The sequence below is a fragment of the Drosophila montana genome, unplaced genomic scaffold (assembly GCF_035044405.1).
Source record: "Drosophila montana isolate Dmon_TW-CO22-7 unplaced genomic scaffold, ASM3504440v1 contig_3200_1, whole genome shotgun sequence".
Lineage (NCBI taxonomy): Eukaryota > Metazoa > Arthropoda > Insecta > Diptera > Drosophilidae > Drosophila > Drosophila montana.
Window position 1 is genome coordinate 4161205 of NW_026998080.1, and position 20538 is coordinate 4181742.

The window sequence follows — 20538 nt, forward strand, 5'->3', positions numbered from 1 at the left end:
CAAATCGAGATCTAAGCACGTCTCGGGTACAGAAAAGTTTCACCTACGGATATGTTCGGTTGTGAAATATTAAATATCAATTACAATTTTATTGTCTATCAATAATCGCTGCCCGTCATTTAAATATAATAATATCAAAAAATATATTTATATATATTATAAAATCCTCATGAAACTCGCAAAAAGCGCCACCATTTTGCATAAGAGAATGTGCACATGAAGTTATGTAGTTTTTGGTACACTATATAAATATATATATATATATATATATATATTTATTTAAATAAGTAAATAAATAAATGTATATATGTATACATTTTTTTTGTTGCAACAATTGAATATCCAAATTACAGTTTACAAAATTTTCAAGTATTTCTTGCTACAAATATGAACGGTATAAATTTATCGTATTTATAGTATTAAATCTAAAAATGATTTATGATTTAAATACATTTTGAAACTATGCCCATTGATTTCCTTGAAAGTGTAAAAAATTTAACTGCTGCTGCAGCTATAAAAAAAATTGTATAAAACCGAAGCAGTTCGTTATGTATTAACGTGTTGCAGCGCAAAGCTCTGCTAACAAATTTATGTATGTATTCAGTGAAAATGTGAAGAAAATATTTGTTGCAAAGGTCTACTTGTATAAGCGATTTGTATCAAACTAGATATTTACAACATTTTTCAATGCCGTGCTTTTTTTGTTTGTAGTCCATTGAGCGCCATTCAACCAATATATGTGAACGTATATATATATATATTAAAACATTAACCTTATTGCAAAGTGTCCAAAGCATAATTAATAAATTCAGCCAATACAAGAAAGAGGCTTGAGTTCGTGGTTCGACGTAATGATACCCTTGCAGAAACGATTCAGGGGCCGGCTGTCTTTTACAGTCGTACTTTTGATCGCAAATATCGTATTATCGAGCTATACACATTCGGGCACATTCGCATTCGCAGCCACTCACTCCGCTGGCGGTACGGCGCGCTCCGCTGCGGCTAATGCGAATTCGAATTCGAATTTACGCCTAGCGCTGCCGCGAACTAGTGCTAGCCAAATAAATAGCGGGGCTACCGCTGCGGCAAGCTTTAAGCTTGCTGCAAAGACATTAAACTCAACGCGTAATGGAAACTTGCGAACGAGGTAAGGCTTTATAATATTAGACTATAATATATACATATATATATATATATATATATAAATGCAATGTAAACACACATTGAAAAATATTTTCTACACAGCTTTGTTCATAAACTTATGTACATTGCGCGCTTTTGTGTGAAATCAAATGATCAAAACAAAAGATTGCGGCAACAAACTGGTTTTTTGCACACTGGTTAACTGAAGTTTTTATAGGCACATACTAATATGAATGAAAAACGGAAAAAATGAAAAAAAAAAACTAATATAAGTCATTACATGTGGAAATACATACTTGTGTGTGCCTACCAGTATCCATTCGCTGTTCGTATTTTATGTAATTCATTTTGTTAACAGTAAACTAGTTAAAAACATAATGCTCGAAAATTCATATACATATATATATAGCTCCCAAAAGTATACCCAGCTAGTTCATTTAAAACTTGTATCCATCTCGTTTTCTCGAATCTTACTTAAATTAACACAATTAAAGACTTGCCTGAAATTAAATCACCGTTTAGGCCAATTGATTTACATTCATATAAAGTTTGCCGATTAACAGCCGTAATTTATGTTTATATTATTTAAAGATTATATTATTTATTTTGATAAAGATAAAAGTTATTTTCGAATATCATAAAAGTGTTAATTAAAAAAACTTTTCGAAACTTTGATTATGTCTGCTGTACATAGTCTGTTCTCAGGATACAAAAAGACTTAATGTTATTCGGCAAAAGTATGTAACATATCCGACCTGATAAAGTATATATCCTCGATCAAGAAGAAGAGCGTCGAACCCGGAGTTTTAAAAGCTAGAGACCTGATGCATAGAACCAGAGCAAGTTTATAATTATACCCTGCTTTTCAATGGTCGAGTCGATCTAGCCAAGTCTGTCCGTATGTTGAACGCGGGGATCTTCGAACCCAAATGAGCTGCATATTTGAAATTTTGAACGAAGGTCTTTGAGGTTTTACAAGATAGAGTGACCGAAGTTAATTTGTTGGATAACTTGAGGTTATTTTCTTTTGCGAATATACGCCTATTCTATGGTACAATTAGATCTACATCAAAATCAATTAAAAAACACAGAATTCATTATAGAAAACGCCAAGCACAAGAGTTCTTGAATAATAGAATATTTTATTTAAGTTTTCATTAGTAAGGATCATAATATTAGCATGGCGTGACGATATTAGACGTTGGTTTTTTGGGATGATGCGGGAGAGTTCGCAACCAGCCAATCGATTTATTGGTCTCTTTAAAAAAAAACTGTTAACAGGGTATATTTTGTATTTTCGAGAAGGAAACTCCCGATTAGTGCACTCTTTATCAATAAATATCGATTTTAAGATTAAGTTTTTCAAACTTTGTATATAAAATTAAAAAAATATTTCATTTTGGATACCTCCCCCAAACATATTTGTTAAGGTTAGAGCCTTGCGCTTTGGTATATATTAATATGCCATATTTTCAAATTCATAAAGATCTGACTGATGCACACCGAAGTTAATTAAAAAATAATTTTTTGCATGAATACATATTGGGGGCAAAAGAAGAAAGTTGAAATTTTTTAAACTTAATACTCAACGCTGAGTTGAGAGTAGCTTCTAGTCGAGTTCTCCCTCTCTCTTACTTCTTATAGGCTATATTATGTAACTATTGAAAATGAGCAAAAAGGGGTATAATGATGGTGTGAAAATGCATGTAACAGGCAGAAGAGAGTATATATTATATATTCTTAATCAGGAAGAGAAGCCGCGTCGATTTGCCTATGTCCGTCTGTGGGAACTTGTCGATCTCAGAAATTATAAAATGAAATTCAAAATATATATTTTCCTATACCATGCCCAAGCGATCTTCCATTTTTTGTCGAAATTTCACCCAATTACGGAAATATCGATTCTTAAATTTTTAAGCATAACTCAAAACATGACCAAAATAGTATGTAGGTTCTTGTACAGTATATAAATATTTTGGTCCCGGTATGCCTCTTCCCTTTCCCCTTATAATCTGAAAAAAGAATTCATTTTTAAAGTTTAGAGCTTTATGATTTTGTATATACATCCATTTGAATGCCACATTTATGCCCTTTAAATTTTATAAGACGTCAAACATAGAAGTTAAATTAAATTCCAGTTGCATAATTTACATCAGTTTGTGTGTTGTGCATTATCGCATGTACAAATACCTGAATAAGCCTTCTCAAAATTTAAATAAATATAATATGATCAAGAAATTTCATTGACTGAGAGGTCCAGGGATTTTTATAGTCGATTATTTATTTGTTTCATTCATGAAACGCAACCTGTAAGTCAGAAACTTTTAGTCTAAAGGGTATACACAAGTTTATATAAGGGTATACAAAAGTGTATATAAGGGTATACACAAGTGTATAAAAGGGTATACAAAAGTGAATATATCCAAAGCTTGAAGTCTTTGCGCCTTCCTTGAGATTGTGAGTCTATATTTATCGGCAGTTTGGAATGTATGCTTACCTATAGACGAAAGATAATGAATATATAGCTAATATATCATTTTTATTCGATATTTGTTTATCAAAAAATGAATAGTTTAAGTATGCAACAATTGGTAATTTCTCCTAACTAAATCCTTGCTAAGCAAGAGTAACAGAAGATTAGCTGTAAGTAAAAGAATTTTAACATAAAAAAAAAAACTAAATCCTAGTTTCTAGACTCTCTAGAAGAAAAAAAATAAGCTAAGAGTTTCTAAAATCGAAAACTTACTTCAAATAGACAGAGTTATTTGGACGCTCGTCTGTCTGATGCTGGTCGTATTTATTTTTGCAATAAAATGCTTGCATCTCCCGCAATTAGGTACAGGGTATAAAAACATTCGTAAATGAGCGTAAAAGCGCTTGAGTCGTTGATTGGATTGCGCACCAACTAGTCAAAAACCGGTCTGTTGTGGCCGAGAGTGTGGGAAATGAACAAATAAAACAAAAACACACACTTTTAAAGACAGCTTGGACCAAAGTGAATGCAAATTATTCAATATTTTGATCGCACCGAAATGCATTTGACATTAGTAGTGCATTATAATCTACTATTAAAAACCCTCCCAAGGGACAATTCTCTTAGGCAGAGATATTGTTTTTAATCAATTTATTTTTTGTAATTTTCCTTTTTAAAAACTCTGACAGTTCTAATTTCTAATTTCCATTCAGGCGTGTATTTTCCGTGAATATTTAAAAATGAGTTAAAAATAAGTTTAAATAAAATGTGGTTGTAATCTTGTTCTTTTAATGGACAGGAGGTCATTTCTTCTGTTGTTTTCCGTAAGTGGGCCAACAATTTCTCGCTCTCTTGCATTTGGCAAGTTTTTTTAACATTAGCCTGCGATTTATCAATAGAGCTGCAAAGGTTAAAAGACATTAGCTATTGCCCTTGTCTTTAGACTAGATTCGAGTTACTGAGAGGCATTCTTCTTTATTGGTAAAAATCAAAGAGATAAAGGTGTCCTTATTACCTGTAATTCAATTAGGGACAGAGAAGTTTATTTGGCTAGTCAACCCAGGGAAGCTGAATAAAAAGTACACTAAGCATAAATGTACGATTAATTTAAGAGCGCAGATCAACCCTCAGGTGTCTACTGAAGCCGCACACCAGGCTCCGGGATATAGTTTTATCCAGGGAGGGCAAAGACCACACACTCTAAGATCCAGATAAGAAGATTCACTCAGAAACCGAAAAGGCATACAAAGTGAGAAGGAGTGTTTCACCGAATCGATTTTGATGATTTTTTGGAATTAGAAATTAGAAATCGATGGGTTAAAAAAAGTTGTTGACCCAAAAACGATTCGTTTGTAAATTTAACCTTTTTTTAAGATTTTTTTTGGAAAATATCTCGGCCAAATAATGTCCGATTTGGGAATTTTATACCATTTTAGACTCGTAAGGATCAGTACTATTGATTGGCATCAACAAAAATTTGACCCAAACCGATCAAAAAGCAAGGGGTTACATCACGTTTTTTTCTCAAAATGGGGGTCGGTTCGAAAATCGAAACATTTTTGATCATTTATTTTTAATATCTCGGGTAAATATTGTGTGATTTTGAAATGTTATACCTTTTTGAATTCGTACAGATCCCTACTATCAATCGGCATTAAAATCGATGAGTTAAAAAAAGTTGTTCACCAAAAAACGATTCGTTTGTAAAGTCAACCAGGCAGCCCTATCAGACCTAGGTCATTTTTTTGCCTAGAAAGACCAAGAGGTAATTATCAGAAAGTATGGATAGATATAGTATGGATTAGATATATAAACATGAAACATATAACCAAATTGCATTAGACATTTTGGATAGTCTATGATGATTACAAGAAGCATTAGAGGATGCTGTGATTTATTTAGATATCACTTTGCTGCTTTTTTATGAATGCTAGCATATTCATTTAGAAGAAGAATGTTCAGGGTATCCTCTAGCTCTTACATATTTTTAAGTATTGGATTTTATTTTAAAATATGCGATGACAAATTTTTCTTTTTAGAGAACAACAATTGCTGAGTATATTTGAAATAATTATTACAACGCTTGAAGGAAAATTGAAACGAATCGACAACCTTGGAAGATCTGTTGAGGATCTAATGGAGCACATAGAAAACTTGGAAAACCGTGTCACCAATAATGTTGAAAAGACTGAAGAGGCGCTGTCGAAACTAAGCAGTCTCGATTCTAAGCTTTCAAATATAGTTTACATTGTTCCCGAGACGGGTTCGCGTCCAGACAGTGAAATGCATAAAGCCACTGCAACTAGTTCTTCCACGTTCCAAATCGATAGCCGGCTGGTCAAGTTGGATCAGAAAGTCAGCGACATTGACCTAAAGCTTGAGGTGCTGAAAACGCAAATAGACAACAACTTTTTGCAGGTGGATGAAATTAACGCAGAGGCAAGCGAGAAAAAGCCTATTACAATGAACGTTGTTGAAATTACGAAAGCAATGACTGCTGAAGTTATGACGCATGTCTCGGCTGAAGTCAACCAATTGCGCGACTCAACCGAAAACATTGACAAAAAGTTGCAGTTTCACATAAATATTGAGTCGGAAAATATCGGTCGTATGCTGCGCATGATTAACGACATTCACGATGCTGTTGTGGATCATCACGAGCAATTGAACGGATTCAATGTGACCACAACGGCCTTCCCGGCCATTAAGTCTAGTAAAATTGATGCTCTTGTCAAGCAAATGCGTCCAATGGTTTCTGTTTCCGAAAAAATGGACGAAGTGTGGGACGTCGTGGTGGGTACAAAGTCTTCTGTTGATCATTTATTGCCTAAATCGGATGCACTTCTCACACAAACTCAGCGGCAAGAACGCGCAATCGGAGAAATACACCAGGACCTAAAAACGAAAACCAACTTGATCATAAACAATTTAGATATGGTTGAAAAACGATTGAAAAAACAAGAGGATGATGTTCAAATACTTGCACAGCGACCAGGTCCTAGTGAACTTCTGGGAGACCCAACCATTGATCGTTTGGTGGAGTACGATCCAAGCAGGTAAGAATTTATTCCCATTCACTTTATATCAAATAAGAGTTGTTCAATTTTATTCAGGTACTCTGTTATTGATGAAAGCTTGACTGATTTGAATGAGCCAACCACAACGCCTTCGTCGACGACACAATCTTCTATGAAGTATAATACGTCAACAGCCCTTTACCCAACATTGGGCACGCCTACAACTGCCATGAACAGTCAATCGACTTCTTCGAGCACAAATATCAACAATATACTGGGCATTATGGTAAATGCAACACCCGTTACTGCTTCTACGTGGAATACAACACCTACAAAATCAGTTCTCCGGAAAGGCGGCATTATTTTTCCGAGTGTCAAGAACAAACCGGCTGTTGTAAATAACACCTTCACCAATGATATATTCACGCTAAAGGATGTTAAGGTAAATACATTTTTTGTTTCATACATAATCGCTAAAATGATTTAATATCTTTGTTGTAAAATCAAGCCGTTCTCGATGACGCATTAAGAACACATCAACAATTTCATCAACCTCCAATGTTACCACAATGGGCTTTCATATTACTAGTTCATGAAACTACCTATAAAGTATTATATTGTTTTGGTTATGCACCTATTGTAAACAGTAACGTGTATAATGTAAATAATGGTACTCAGTTAATGAATAAGTTTGGTAACTTGGAACTGTAGCTATAGGCAGGCGATACCTTCGACGCACTTGTAATATTTTTTGCCTATCATGATGCCGCAGTTATGGTTGTAAAATGAAATAGGTTTAAAATGAAAGATACTTGATATATATATACTATTCTAGAAGCTACATGTCAAGTTTAGTGATTCTATCTCGTATTAACTACGAGATTTGCTGAAAAATCAGGATTTCGATATCGATTTTTATCGATTGCTTCGAAACGGGGCAAATTATCGATTATCGGAAGCAGACTCGTACTGCGCATGTACTGGGAGGACCTACATTCCAAATTTCAAGTCTCAAGCTCTAATAGGTTCTGATATCCTTGCGTTCGTACATACGGACAGACGGACATGGCTAGATCGACTCGGCTATTGATGCTGCTCAAGAATATATATATATACTTTATGAGGTCGGAGATGCTTCCTTCTGCCTTTTTAACCATTTTAAATGGGTTCAGGCTGTAAATATTGACAATAAAACAGTAAGCTTTAAGAGATACCATTTAATTTGATGTACTTCCCAGAGTATGTGTCGCCCAGTCCCATTAAAACATTTAAAGATTTAAATTAATATTTTTACTACTTAATGTGATAGATAAAAGTACAAAAAGATCGAAGTCTAAAGTTCATCTTTAAACAGTTTTTGTTTGCAAGAGCATGTATAACTCGAATTTAGTTTTTCCATACCTTCAAGCACATCTATTGGGGCCACTAATCGATTGCTCCACTCTTTAAATAATATCATGTGATAACAATAAATATGTTGTGGCAAAAGATTTGCTTCGACAAATGCTCGTGCATTTGATACGATTTCTTTAACACGGGCATCATTCTTTTTAGCCCAAGTTATTTTTTCGATGACGTCGCTGAGATCACGCTTGATAGGCACAAAATGCTTATATGGTACTAATTTACTATAAAAATGTTCGTAATAATGTGAATCTTGTTTAAAAACCAAAGATCCGCCTGCAAGTAAATATGGTAGTCGATATGCCGCAACAGCTCCATCAATGTTTAACTGATATTTGTACTGAAAATATCATAAGTATTAAAATCAATATTTATATTTATAATACAAGCTTACCTTAAAGAAATCCATGAAGGATATATGCGGTACCTTGGGACCGTATTTAGCCTCTTCATTACGAAAGAAAAAGAAATTTGTTATAGACGCGTTGATAACATCGGGATATTTTCTTGCCAGATCAATCAGATCCAACCTTTCTCGTCGTGAATCCCTGCCACGAAAAAACGCCTTTTCTTCTTTATTTTCCCACGAATATTCGTCCTTTTGCACGGACAACATATCCAACATAACCCGTCCCATATTCTCTATTGTGGATTCGGTAATATCATACGTAGGCAATGTTATGTCGTAAGTGTCGTCACTTCCACACCATGAAAATATTGGGTATGGCCCCGAAGTTCTTTGCTGGCCGCCTTTTTTTGATAGCGGCCAGTCGCCAAGATTTAAATAAAATTCCATATCCGGCAAGAAAACCACTCGAGATAGTGCAGATAACGTCGCATCCATAAACATCTTAAAGCCAGTATATTTGCCATAGCAGTTTCTCCAAATTTGTTGGTTTTTTACTACATAATGGCACAAAGAAATACTCTCAGGAGCATTATATCTTTTTAATAAATTTTCTCGTATAGCACTGAAGTTCACACGCTTAAATGAGTGCAAGTCCCAGGATATCTGTCTGTCTTCTTCGAAAGCGGCACAGTCATTTTTCAACAGCCAAAGATTGAGCTCCTGCGGACAGTAGCACCGTTCCGAGTACACCTTGTTCTGGACAAGATAAGGGGAATGTGCGACATGCGAGCCATTATATTGCACAGTAATCTCAACATTCTCGCACCAATCGGCAATTGTGTACCGAACAATGGTAGACCCGTCTTCACGATCAATTTGGTTAATATTATACCGACATTTTCCATGTGGAGAATGTCCATTTATATGCACTTGAAATTTTAAATACGTACGGGACTCAAATCTGTAAATACAATCAGAAAGCAATTATATTTCCCTTCAAAAATCAATGCAAATTATAATTGTTTACTTTTTCCCAGTCTTGTCGACGGCATGGATAAAAAAATATCTTGCAGGCAAGACAATGTCGTCAGGCTTTAGTCCTGGCCCCCAAATCAGAGTTTTTTTGACATCGACACTTTGGTCTTCGCACGCCGAAAATCTCAAAATAATTATAAGCGAGCATATTGTTGCAAACAACATTTAATATTCAATTTATTTACTCAAGAAAATGTATAAGTGTGACCGTCGTTAACAATGTAAGAAATATTTCTATAAAAAAAAAATACTGTTAGAGTAAAAAAAACCAACCAACTAGAATAGTCGCATTCGCGTATAATATCAGGTGGCGCGACAACGACTTCGTAGCAATTTTATCAAATCTACCAAAAAAAACCCCGTGTACAAGTGATTTTTGCATTCAGCTGATATATTTTGACTGCTCTCCGGTAGTTTTCTTAAGGGCACTTAATTACTAACATTTAAAAAGATTGCCAAACAAACAATGTAATGTAAATACTATAAATAAGTCAATGGTTTAAAATAACATAAATACTATATAAGCGTGATAAAATACCATAAGTGGCAACTGTACAATCGATATCTAATGAATAATGTATCGATACCACCGATGTATTATCGATGGCATCCATCATGACCTTCACTTATTAAGAGGGATTTGTGCCGTACACAGCTTAATACGGACGTCTCAAAAATACAACAAATAGGAACCGCAGGTAGTGTTAACCAAATCAAAAAAGGACAGAGTTTTACATCGCAATTTTGACATGGCGCTAATTATTAAATACTGTAAAATAATTCGGAAATGGAAAGACGAACAACGCGCCATATTGAGGAACAGCGCTTGCATGTGAAAAACAGAACGTCGGCTCAGCAATTGCGGAATGCGGTCAATGGTATTCTATACGGCATGGATGCGTCCAAGTGCATATTGGAACCTGCAGCGATCAGCGACTACCAAATTCTGGGCAGCACAGCGGTGATATTCGCGAAGCCGCCAAGGTGGAGATGCAATACTTAGATTAACTGGAAAATTGCTTGCAGCTCGTAAACGGCAGAAACGACAATACGGAAAATTAATAACCCCACAATGCCCAAAAGCGTCGAAAGTTTTAATCAGCATGGGTGATATCGACTTATGCTGGTATATTCAATAAAACCCAAGTCTGTAATTGTGGAAAGCAACCTGTAACTCGTTTAACTGATGTTTTGTTAACAATGGGTATCCTTGATATCGACAAGTGCGCATTTGGGATTATCTAACGATACAGGAATTCAACAATTTTAGTTGTGGGTGCAATGGAACACAATCCCGGAAACTACAAGAACGATTTTGACGTCCTTTGGTCAGCTGACAGCCCTGGTTCATACAAATCGTTTGACACAGGACTCGCTAGGATACGCAAGGATACGGCCAAGCTATAAGCTATTTTCATCATAAAAAACTGTGCTTATTTCTCATCTGTTTGCAGGAGCTTCGTCCTTTTTATTGCATATTCTACACTCTCAGGATAAGTTCTAAAATCGGTCTTCATATAGCCGAAATTAAAGTCGGGAAATTACACTTCGATTTCGGAGAGATATACCTTTATTGCCATACAAAAATCCGTATTCTATGCAATGGGTACATCACGATTTAAACGAAATCACAAAAACTTTGATGCCAATCTATTCTATGGACGCGCCCAATCTTCCCAGGATCGGGCTTTATTTGGCCGGTATATGACCATTAAAGTTTTTCAAAAGAATATTTGAATTTTTTGTTTTTTTTTTTTGCCATATCTGCCACGCCACGTGCGAACAGACAATCAAAACCGATGGTTCCTAGATGACCCATATATCCTTGGTTTTACCATGCCAAAGATATCGTCCTGGTGAACCTAAACAAAAATATGAATGCTTTTTTTTTAAACGTTTCCAGCAACAGCCCCATCTCCCTCGATGGTACCTAGTTGACCCATATATCCTTGGTTATACCATACCATTGATATAGTCCTAGTGAACCTAAAGGACGAAATCCCTGCAAAATGCACAAGGAAAAGGTCCAGAAATATGTATGCTGTTTGCTTTCAGTACCCCTTTTACAGAATGTCGTGGCCATTCAAATTTGCGATCGTTAATTTAGCAGTTGACTGTTTAAAACATTTTTGCTCCTTGTGGGTATGCAATGAAATGGAATTAAAATAATTTTAGTTCGTCTACCTGCTGCTCATTTCTGTTCGCCTGGTATTTTTGCCAAATTTCCGTTCAAATCTAACGCCCCCTTCATAGCAGCAGCTGTTAACAGTAGTATGTTAACTAACAGCAGCAGCTGCAAATTAACAGTGGACTGTTAAATAACAGCTGCTGATTAACAGTAGACTGTTAAATTAAATTTTTTCTGTAAATCTACCTGCTGGGCATTTCTGTTCGCCTGGTATTTCAGCTGAATTTAGATTTTAAAATGAGAGCCAACGGCCGAGCCCCACTACAATGGTATTTTGCAACCGTTTATTTTTAAACCTTAATTTAATTGTGGATAAAGCTTTGAAGCGAATTTTGCTGGGATTTGAAACTATAGGTTCCCCAGGACTCTATCAATGGTATGGTAAAACCAAGGATATGTGGGTCATCTAGGAACCATAGAGGGAGTAGAGACTGCTGTTGGTACTAAAAGAAAACGCATACATTCATGTTTCTGGCACATTTCCGAGCTAATTTTGCACGGATTTAGACATTTAGGTTCACCAGGACTCTATCAATGGTATGGTAAGACCAAGGATATATGGGTCATCTATGAACCATAGAGGGAGGGTGGCTTACAGAAAAAGCATACATATTTGTGGACCATTTCCGTAAACAGCGGGCCCTCCTCTGACTTGGGTACTGGCATGTATACTGTTACTGTATCTTGTAAAAATAGGATTAGAATACATGGAAGTAATGCATTTCTAAAGAAGAAACATTTGTTTAACAATAAGTTTTAAGCGTTCTGTGCTCTGCTGTTAGTTTTAAACTAAGACCCTCGGTTATGGGTATCAGCGGCTCGTAAACACAGCGGACCCTCACACAGCGGACCCTCCTCCGATTTGGGTACTGGCAGTAATCTAGGATCTGCGGTTTGGCCAAACCTGATGCCTGTGGAGAATGCGTTGGCGGGTTTTGGTGGCGGCAGCTGTTTTTGCTGCTCCCGCTGTTTTTCCGCCTTCTCGGCGAACTCGCTGACAATTGTGGCAGCGTCCTTGCCGCTGTACATCAGCCCTCGATAAGTGCCTGCTTGTCGTGCGCCTTCTGCTTTTTGTGCTCTGTTTCCAGGTCTTCGAGTTGCTTTTTACGCGACTCATCCTGCGCTCGCTTCAGCTCAAGCAGCTCCTGCAGTGCTCACTCGTCGCCACCGACGCGCGTCTTTTTGCGCTGAATGACGTCGTGGTTGTCCCGCTTGTAGGCCTCGCTGAGTTTGTTGGACTCGATGATTTCAATGTTGTTGCAAAGATTGTACACATGAGGTGTTTCAATTGCCACCAACTAGGATATAGAATGAAAAATATAGAACATAACTTTCGTTCGAGCGTTCACACCTTTTATCTCTCACTGCTCAAAATTGATTACCTCAGGAATGAAATTCTAAGCGTTTTTTTCAAAAGAGGAGTGATCCGTTGCGGTTGTTGATTTGGGGATAATTACATCTTCCAAGGGGATGAATTTATCTTCCATGATTTTGGCATTCTTGGTATTGGTGGCCTAATGCTTTTTGAGATTAGTTTTAGGATTGCAAACTTGCTTACCTTTCCCTTGATCAGTTAATGTTGATTTGTCTGGTGAAGATGTGAACGACGAAGTCACAGACATCCACTTAGTAGGGGGACCTGTTAAGCAAATGCATTTTTTAGTAACGTTATTCATTCAAAGTTCTTGGTGACGAGATGGGGAATCGGTGAAGAATCGTCCGCTCTTGTAACTGTAACTTTTAACTGTAAGCTATACATTTTTTATAGATACAATTTTTTAAAATCAAAATCATTGATAGACAAATAAATTCTGTTAACTTACAAATAAAATTCTTTCCCTAGGGTTTTTCTTGTGTAGATATCTTGAATGCTGGTATGAAACAATCTGGAGTATTTTACCTGCAAATTCGAGGAACAACATATTGGTTCTTAAAGGTGTATTGTGAACAGGGTATCTCAGATGGTGGTTGGACGGTAATGTACTATTTTCATTTCGATAAAAATATATAATTAAATAAATTACTTTAACCGTAGGTGATTCAACGGCGGGATGATTTTGGAGAGCCGCGTGAAAACTTCAATCGCGATTGGGCGGACTATAAAAATGGATTTGGTGAGCCTGCAAAAGAGTTTTGGTTAGGCAACGAAAATATTTATATGCTGACAAATAATGAAGACTATGCACTGCGGGTAGAATTAGAGGATTTTGAAGGTAACAAGCGGTGAGTATAAAATTCCTTAGTCTATAGATTTTTGGAAGCAATCATATGCATTCTACATACACTTGGTTTAAACATATTTCTAAATAAAAAATGTTAGTAATAAGTAAACCGGCCAATGCAGATTCATAGTGAAATATAACAAAGATAGCTTTAACGACTCGCCTTTTGATGGTGATCAAGGATATATGCTCCAAGAAGGATGGTCCAAAATAAATAACTCTAATTTATCAAACCGATGCGTTATTTATTGTACAAACTAAATAAACATCATAGATATTGAGAAAACGGACCTAGCTTATGTTTAATCACGTGAATGGATACTAAAATAAATCTTACTATAAATTAAAATGTTTTTATCCTTTTATTTTTAGGTTTGCACAGTATTCGCACTTTAAAATACACTCGGAAGCAGATTACTATAAACTGGAAATCGATGGATATGAAGGAAATGCTGGTGACTCATTAAATGATCCATGGTATGGCTCGAACAATAGTCCATTTTCAACATACAACAAAGACAATGATCGAAGCTCGCTCAACTGTGCAAGTATGCTAAAGGTAATGTTTTAAAATCACTTTCCACTTTACTTTTGTAAATCGAAGATAAACTATTTCTTCCATATGGAAGAATATGATTTCCAACTCTTTTTGGCCTTCATGATGTGAAAACTTTCGTTTAGGGAATTTATACTTGTTGACTGTTATAAAAATAGGGTTAACAAATTACTTGTTTGTTTCTTTTCTTTCAGGGCGGCTGGTGGTGGAAATCATGTGGTCGTGGATTAAATGGACTTTATCTTCATGATCCTCAGGACTTAACTGCCCGTCAGGGAATTGTATGGTTTCGTTGGCGGGGCTGGGACTACACTTTAAAAAAAGCAACTATGATGATACGACCTCGGATGCCCCAACCACAGACCCTGGGCTCAGTGACTGCAACTTAGAATTTTCAATTAATGTATTTTAATGTAATGAAAAATGTTTTTTTTACTACGAGAAAACAAGTTCTGGTATGTTATGAGTGTACGTCCATATGATAGCAAATCATGCATTATAGCCAATTTTTATGCAAACGTTCTTTAACTTTAGCTTTTTACCCTTAAAAATAATAACTTATTTTTAACTTCTTCTTGTAGCGACATACAACTAGTTAATAATTTTTAAATTATTCAATAACGTTATAAGTATTATTCTTAAAATGCTGCAATCATCCCATTCAAATTGTAAATATAATCACTGTTAATCTGTTTTTATCTTATTTATATAAAAGAGAAATTTGTTTGCAAAAATGTCGCATTTTGAACTTTTCTTTACTTACCATTCTACTTATGGTCTAGTTTGACTACTCCTCTTGACAAATTGTTACTGAATTTCTCGAGCAATGGAATTCGCGCTGGTACCGCCTATAGCCCATTTTAACCGCCTGGTTATCCAATGTGGTGGATCGGTGATGCTTGGTGAAATTTCTTTAGATGTACTGTCATACGCAAGACGTTGGCACTTGGGGTGGCCCGCTCCCAGGTCTCAGGAGCCAATCATTTCTGCCCGAATTTGTCCATGCTGATCAGCAGACTTCATTGATTTGGTCCGCCCAAATTGACCGCTTATCGAGGGTCGCACCAGAGAGCGTGACGTTCTGGATGTGCCTGATCCTCATCCCACATCGAGGGCGATAATCCATTGCACAATTTCCCCCCTTTGGAAGTCCACCAAGAATCTTTGGAGCACCTAACACTTTCCTGCCCTTAAAAGTATCCACTCGCTCTGCTACTTCTCTAAGCAATTTATTGCTTTGAAAAATGTTTATATATCTGTGTCGTGGATATAAAGTATTGGTTGATGTTCAAAATAGCCAAAGTTGCTGTTCCTCATCGCACTGAATTCCAAAAAGCGCCTAAATTTAAATAGCACATTTTACCAATGTGGACGAAATGATATGATAGCGCCGCGAAAAAGCAACAAAAAATCAACGGTGAAGATGGAGCCATAATAAAAACTGAACAGCGCTGACCAGAGACCAGAGGTGTGTTTTGCGATGATTTATCGAATTTATCGATGTTATGAAAACTATTAGAGTATCATTACCACATACAGCTGATATAGCAACGAAGGTAAGCGGTAACTTTAAATTAAAATTTTACATATTACAATCCAACAGTTTTTAACACTTAATATTTGTTTAATAGGATTAATTGTGTACATTTCGATACAATAAATATCGACTTGATGATCTTTCGTATACTTCATCGATATAACTAATAATGTATGTATCGTTTGTTATTTTGTGAAACTTTAAATATCGATATTATCTTAACGTTGATCATGAGCGAGGACGACGCGTATATGTATATATATGTATATGTGTGTGTGTGTTTTTATTCGTATGTATTTTTAGAAGATCGTATATACCTGTGTAGAAAAGGTGGTGTGTTAGTTCCTTCGAAACATCTGCCGGCTTGTGAAATGACCCTCCCTTGGAAGTATATGTATAAACGAAGTATTGAAGCCAATTTAAAGCGGAAAAGGCGTGCAACAGCACACACAGCGCACAGTTCCTGAGTTTTAGCGCTAAACAAATAAATATTAATATTGATTACATACAAGTTCGGGAATATACAATTAAATTAGTGAAGAAATATAAAAAAAAAGGTTATAAATGTTGCTGCACATTTTCGTAAGGATATGGGTTATTGTTGCTTATATACGGCAAAACGTTAACTGTGCGCATCATAGCTATGAGGATCGTAGAGATTCCGTTTCACACGAATCTGTCCGGCATCAGAACTGGCAGAGACTCGAAATGATGGATAGGAATGGCTTGTACTGGCTCGAGTGGCAGATCAAGGAAAATTATATTTACTTTAAAGTGACTGTGAATACGCAGGGTTTTATTGGCCTTGGATTTTCTCAAAAAGACGGTCGCATGTACAGTGCTGATATGGTATTGTTATGGGTCGACGATCACACTGGAAAGCCAAACGCACTCGTAAGTATAATTAACTTTGCATGTCCGTAGAAAAAATGCTACTAATAGTAATATTAATAGCCTGTATAATAGGCTCAAACGGGACTAACAGCAGCAGCTGCTCGCTTGCTCAAGGTTAAGCCAAAAAATATATGTACTTTATTTTGCCTACCTAATATATATATAACTTATTAAAAATAAATTAAATCGAGTATGTAGGTATATCTTCGGTGTGCCGCGTATTTATTACCCTTGCAAATATGGAGCTTTATAATATGGTAGTAGATCTTAATAAGATTTGGTTCATCTATGAGTAACATAGTTTAATTAGTAAATGCCGGGATTGTTCAAGATATCTTGATTAACATAAAAGTTGTTCTCACAAGAAGTTAATTTTCGACCGATTGTTCCTTTGGCAACTTTTTTTTATTTGTTTTGTGTGTTAGATGTTTCTATAAAAACTTAATTTTTCTCCGATCCTGGAAAGCTTTTAATAAGCCGGTTCTGACATACATATGTATTCCCTGCAACAGTGAGTGAGTGCTTATATTGCCTTATATTGGTGTATCCCACTATGCTGAGTGAATCTTCTAATCGGGTTGATATGTATATATAGAACTCTAAATACAAAAGTAGACGTACACGTTATGCTAAGTCCTCTGATATAAAGTTGACATGGAGAACCTAAAATGGCACTTGCATGCTGGAACTGTCCAAATCTATATTTAAATCTTTCTACAGTTGTTACAAGATTTTCAAATGGCAATAACAATACCTGTACAAGTTATTCCTATTGATAAAATGAAACAATATTTCTTCACAGGATTGTCATGGTTCGATACAGCATGCGCATGGAGCACCTATACAAGATGATACGCAAAACTACAACGTTATCGATGGCTACCAAAATGGCACGCATACATATGTCGCATTTAAGCGTTTGCTTGAAACGTGTGACCCCTATGATATTCCATTAGGCGTATGTATATTATCTCGATATGTTTTGAATGCACTTTATTTTCATTTATTATATTTAAGCATGACACGATTAAAGTTTTGTGGTCTTTCGGCAAAATCGATCCGATACATGGTAATTTAGATGGACATGGTCAGAATCGTGGTGCCAAGCCACTGCATTTACTGAATCCAATTTTTCGAAAACAAAATAGTACAAACAATCAGGTAACTCACCAGTGGGACATTGTTGTAAATAATGTGACTCTTGAGCCCTCGATGGATACTCTCTATTGGTGTAAAATAGTAAGAGCTCCTATTTTGCATCGAAAACACCATATAATTGGTTATGAGCCACTATTAACCCATGTTTCGTAAGTAGCGTATATAAACCTCGTAAATCTGCTGTATGTAAATTAATACTATTTGTATATACAGTACATCGGATGATACAGTTGTCCATCATATGACTCTCTTTGAATGCTCCGCGAAATCATATCCTGGTTCAGATTCCGAGTCGTGGGACGTTTGGGTAAGAAGTACTGGCACTGTATGCAACAGCAACTCGTTGACGCCCCGGGATTGGGATTCTTGTTCCACACCAGTTGCCGTTTGGTCTGTCGGTTCTACAGGCCAATTTTTGCCGCACCATGTTGGCATACCAATAGGCGGCTCCACGGGCGTCAAGTATTATATGCTCGAAATACATTATGATAATCAAAACGCTTTGCGCGGTAAGCCAGCACCTCAAACACAATAGGAATGTTTTGCATTTAAATATATGTATATGAAATTGTCTACAGCCGTAGATCATTCCGGATTTAGAATTCACTATACGCCTCATATACGTGCTAACGATGGGGGTATCATAATCAGCGGAGTTTCTATATCCGATACCCAAATTATTCCTCCTGGACAAAAGTTGTACCGTAATGTTGGTATTTGTGGACCTTCATGTTCAAATGTAGTAAGTTGTAAACGTCCTTACAAAGTCATATATGTCTAACAATTAACGATTTCAGTTGTTTCCGGAGGATGGCATTAAAATTATATCTGGTACTCTTCATACGCACCGCGCTGGTCGCAAAATGAGCCTGCGCCATATCCGAGGTGGCAAGGAATTGCAACGCATCATTGAAGATGATAACTATGATTATAAATATCAGCAATTTCACCAGCTGGCTAACGAGACGGTCGTTCTGCCTGGGGATTATATTATTACAGACTGCGCCTATGATACGACGCATCGTAAAAGGGCCACATTCGGAGGATACTCCACTAAACATGAAATGTGTTTGTCTTTTATCACATATTATCCGAAAATCGAATTGGCTGGTTGTTACAGCATGACGCCAGTGCGTGAATTTTTTGAGATGTTTGGAGTCAATCAGTTCTATTCATTAAATATGACAGACGTGGAAAATTTATTTTTATACAACGGAAATCTCTTAGATTACATGCCAAATACTGTATATGGGAAAACAAAGACTAACCACACCAATATGACCGCTGAAGACTTAGTCGTCGAAGGATCTTTATTAAGTATGCGATCTTTTTTATTTTATAATATTTATAAAAATATATAAAATAGGGCTTCAAATGTACTGGAATTGATTTCTCGGACACCATGACGAATCTATATATTCAGTATCAACAGTCATGTGTCAGTACACACAAACAACAACAGACTAATTTATATATGATATATAAAATATATGATATAAAAATATAAATATTGTATATTCTGTCCTGGCATTCAAACCAGGACCATTGTTGTCCAGCTGCATAAATAAGTTAAGCAAGCCATTCACATTAAGCTAAGGCAATCGATTTTTATATTTCGTTGGTGAAATAATCCGCTTCAATTTAAAAACAAAAAAAAATAGTACGATTGATGTCTTTATCAAACAAAAGAAACTCAAGATTTGAAGTTTCCCCATTGACAATTTAAAAGCTAATCTGATATGAGTATTGTATATTCAGCTACATATAACTAATATTTCTCTTTTTTTACCTTACTTCTTTTAGACAAACTGCTTATTTCGGATCCGGTAGAGTTTCATGATCGCACATTCCTTTCACATATAAATCAGCTACCTTGGTCAGAACCGTTATTCACAAAACGCGTGGAACATGCTATGATAACAGGGAAGCATATGACTTTTTGTCGTGTTTCCAACGAGTCAATGTCAATTGTAAGTCAAGTTATTATAAAAACACTATATATTACAATTATTTCCCATTACAGCCCTCCGAGATAATACGTTTTCCCAACTTCACTTCATTTGTTAAACCACCCAGCAGTTGCACATACAACCTTTTAATCGACAGCATTCAATTAAATTCAAACGGTTCCAGATCTGTAGCACATTTGACGTTAAGTTTGCTACTAGCTGGAATTTGTTTAAGGAAAATGTAATAAATATCCTAAATATTACAATATACGTTTTCACTCATGAGAACAAAAAAAAAATACCATTAGAATTAGCACTACCAAATTGTAGTTTTTAACCCAAAGACTTAGTTACTAAGAAAATTATTTGTACTATATATATATGTATATTTTAATAAAGTTTACGATAAAAAGCATTAATATAAATTGTATATTAATTGCATTTTAGTTAGCTAAATGTCTGAAATATTATTGATTATATAATCAATCCGTGCTTGTATTCACAAACATATTTGCATTACGATGAAGATAGTTGTTCGAATGCACAAATTAGTTGGATGAAACCATTTTGGTGAGAACGGGGGAGGGTAATAAACGAGAACCCTACAAAACCA

At 35.9% G+C, this 20538-nt stretch overlaps 3 protein-coding genes across 5 annotated transcripts; 2 read left to right on the plus strand and 1 right to left on the minus strand.

The window, feature by feature from the left end:
- The first annotated feature begins 9 nt into the window (after positions 1-9).
- On the plus strand, positions 10-14905 carry LOC135431754 (fibrinogen alpha-2 chain). 3 transcript variants are annotated; one of them, XM_064687035.1, is made up of 8 exons: positions 19-236; positions 712-1147; positions 5656-6672; positions 6730-7075; positions 13453-13584; positions 13645-13832; positions 14204-14390; positions 14582-14905. In XM_064687035.1, the coding sequence occupies exons 2-8, from the start codon at positions 852-854 to the stop codon at positions 14774-14776; spliced, it is 2361 nt and encodes a 786-aa protein (XP_064543105.1). In that variant the 5' UTR covers positions 19-236; positions 712-851; the 3' UTR covers positions 14777-14905. The 3 variants fall into 3 exon arrangements, with proteins under 3 accessions (XP_064543104.1, XP_064543103.1, XP_064543105.1); XM_064687034.1 differs by lacking the exons at positions 13453-13584; positions 13645-13832; positions 14204-14390; positions 14582-14905 and adding an exon at positions 7142-7291 and having other exon boundaries at positions 10-236; positions 5656-6409; positions 6476-6672; XM_064687033.1 differs by lacking the exons at positions 13453-13584; positions 13645-13832; positions 14204-14390; positions 14582-14905 and adding an exon at positions 7142-7288 and having other exon boundaries at positions 12-236.
- Positions 7909-9639, minus strand: LOC135431755 (protein O-glucosyltransferase 2-like). The gene is made up of 3 exons (XM_064687036.1): positions 9414-9639; positions 8432-9347; positions 7909-8377 (listed from the first exon to the last, which is right to left on the minus strand). Exons 1-3 carry the CDS (start codon positions 9584-9586, stop codon positions 7967-7969), a joined length of 1500 nt encoding a protein of 499 aa, XP_064543106.1. The 5' UTR covers positions 9587-9639; the 3' UTR covers positions 7909-7966.
- Positions 14906-16211: 1306 nt separating the features above from the next.
- LOC135432094 (MOXD1 homolog 1) lies at positions 16212-20282 on the plus strand. Its single transcript, XM_064687566.1, has 8 exons — positions 16212-16818; positions 17621-17776; positions 17836-18125; positions 18190-18485; positions 18555-18718; positions 18774-19293; positions 19780-19946; positions 20000-20282. Exons 1-8 carry the CDS (start codon positions 16489-16491, stop codon positions 20168-20170), a joined length of 2094 nt encoding a protein of 697 aa, XP_064543636.1. The 5' UTR covers positions 16212-16488; the 3' UTR covers positions 20171-20282.
- The last annotated feature ends 256 nt before the right edge of the window (positions 20283-20538 follow it).

Bases quoted from the DNA above. Each gene is read 5' to 3' on its own strand.
- LOC135431754 (XM_064687035.1), top strand. From the start codon at position 852: ATGATACCCTTGCAGAAACGATTCAGGGGCCGGCTGTCTTTTACAGTC. The intron at 1,148-5,655 runs GTAAGGCTTTAT...TTTTCTTTTTAG, and splicing joins AATGGAAACTTGCGAACGAG to AGAACAACAATTGCTGAGTA. The intron at 14,391-14,581 runs GTAATGTTTTAA...CTTTTCTTTCAG, and splicing joins ACTGTGCAAGTATGCTAAAG to GGCGGCTGGTGGTGGAAATC.
- LOC135431755 (XM_064687036.1), bottom strand. From the start codon at position 9,586: ATGTTGTTTGCAACAATATGCTCGCTTATAATTATTTTGAGATTTTCG. The intron at 9,348-9,413 runs GTAAACAATTAT...TTGTATTTACAG, and splicing joins GTCGACAAGACTGGGAAAAA to ATTTGAGTCCCGTACGTATT. The intron at 8,378-8,431 runs GTAAGCTTGTAT...TGATATTTTCAG, and splicing joins CCTTCATGGATTTCTTTAAG to TACAAATATCAGTTAAACAT.
- LOC135432094 (XM_064687566.1), top strand. From the start codon at position 16,489: ATGTTGCTGCACATTTTCGTAAGGATATGGGTTATTGTTGCTTATATA. The intron at 16,819-17,620 runs GTAAGTATAATT...ATTTCTTCACAG, and splicing joins CTGGAAAGCCAAACGCACTC to GATTGTCATGGTTCGATACA. The intron at 17,777-17,835 runs GTATGTATATTA...ATTATATTTAAG, and splicing joins CCTATGATATTCCATTAGGC to CATGACACGATTAAAGTTTT.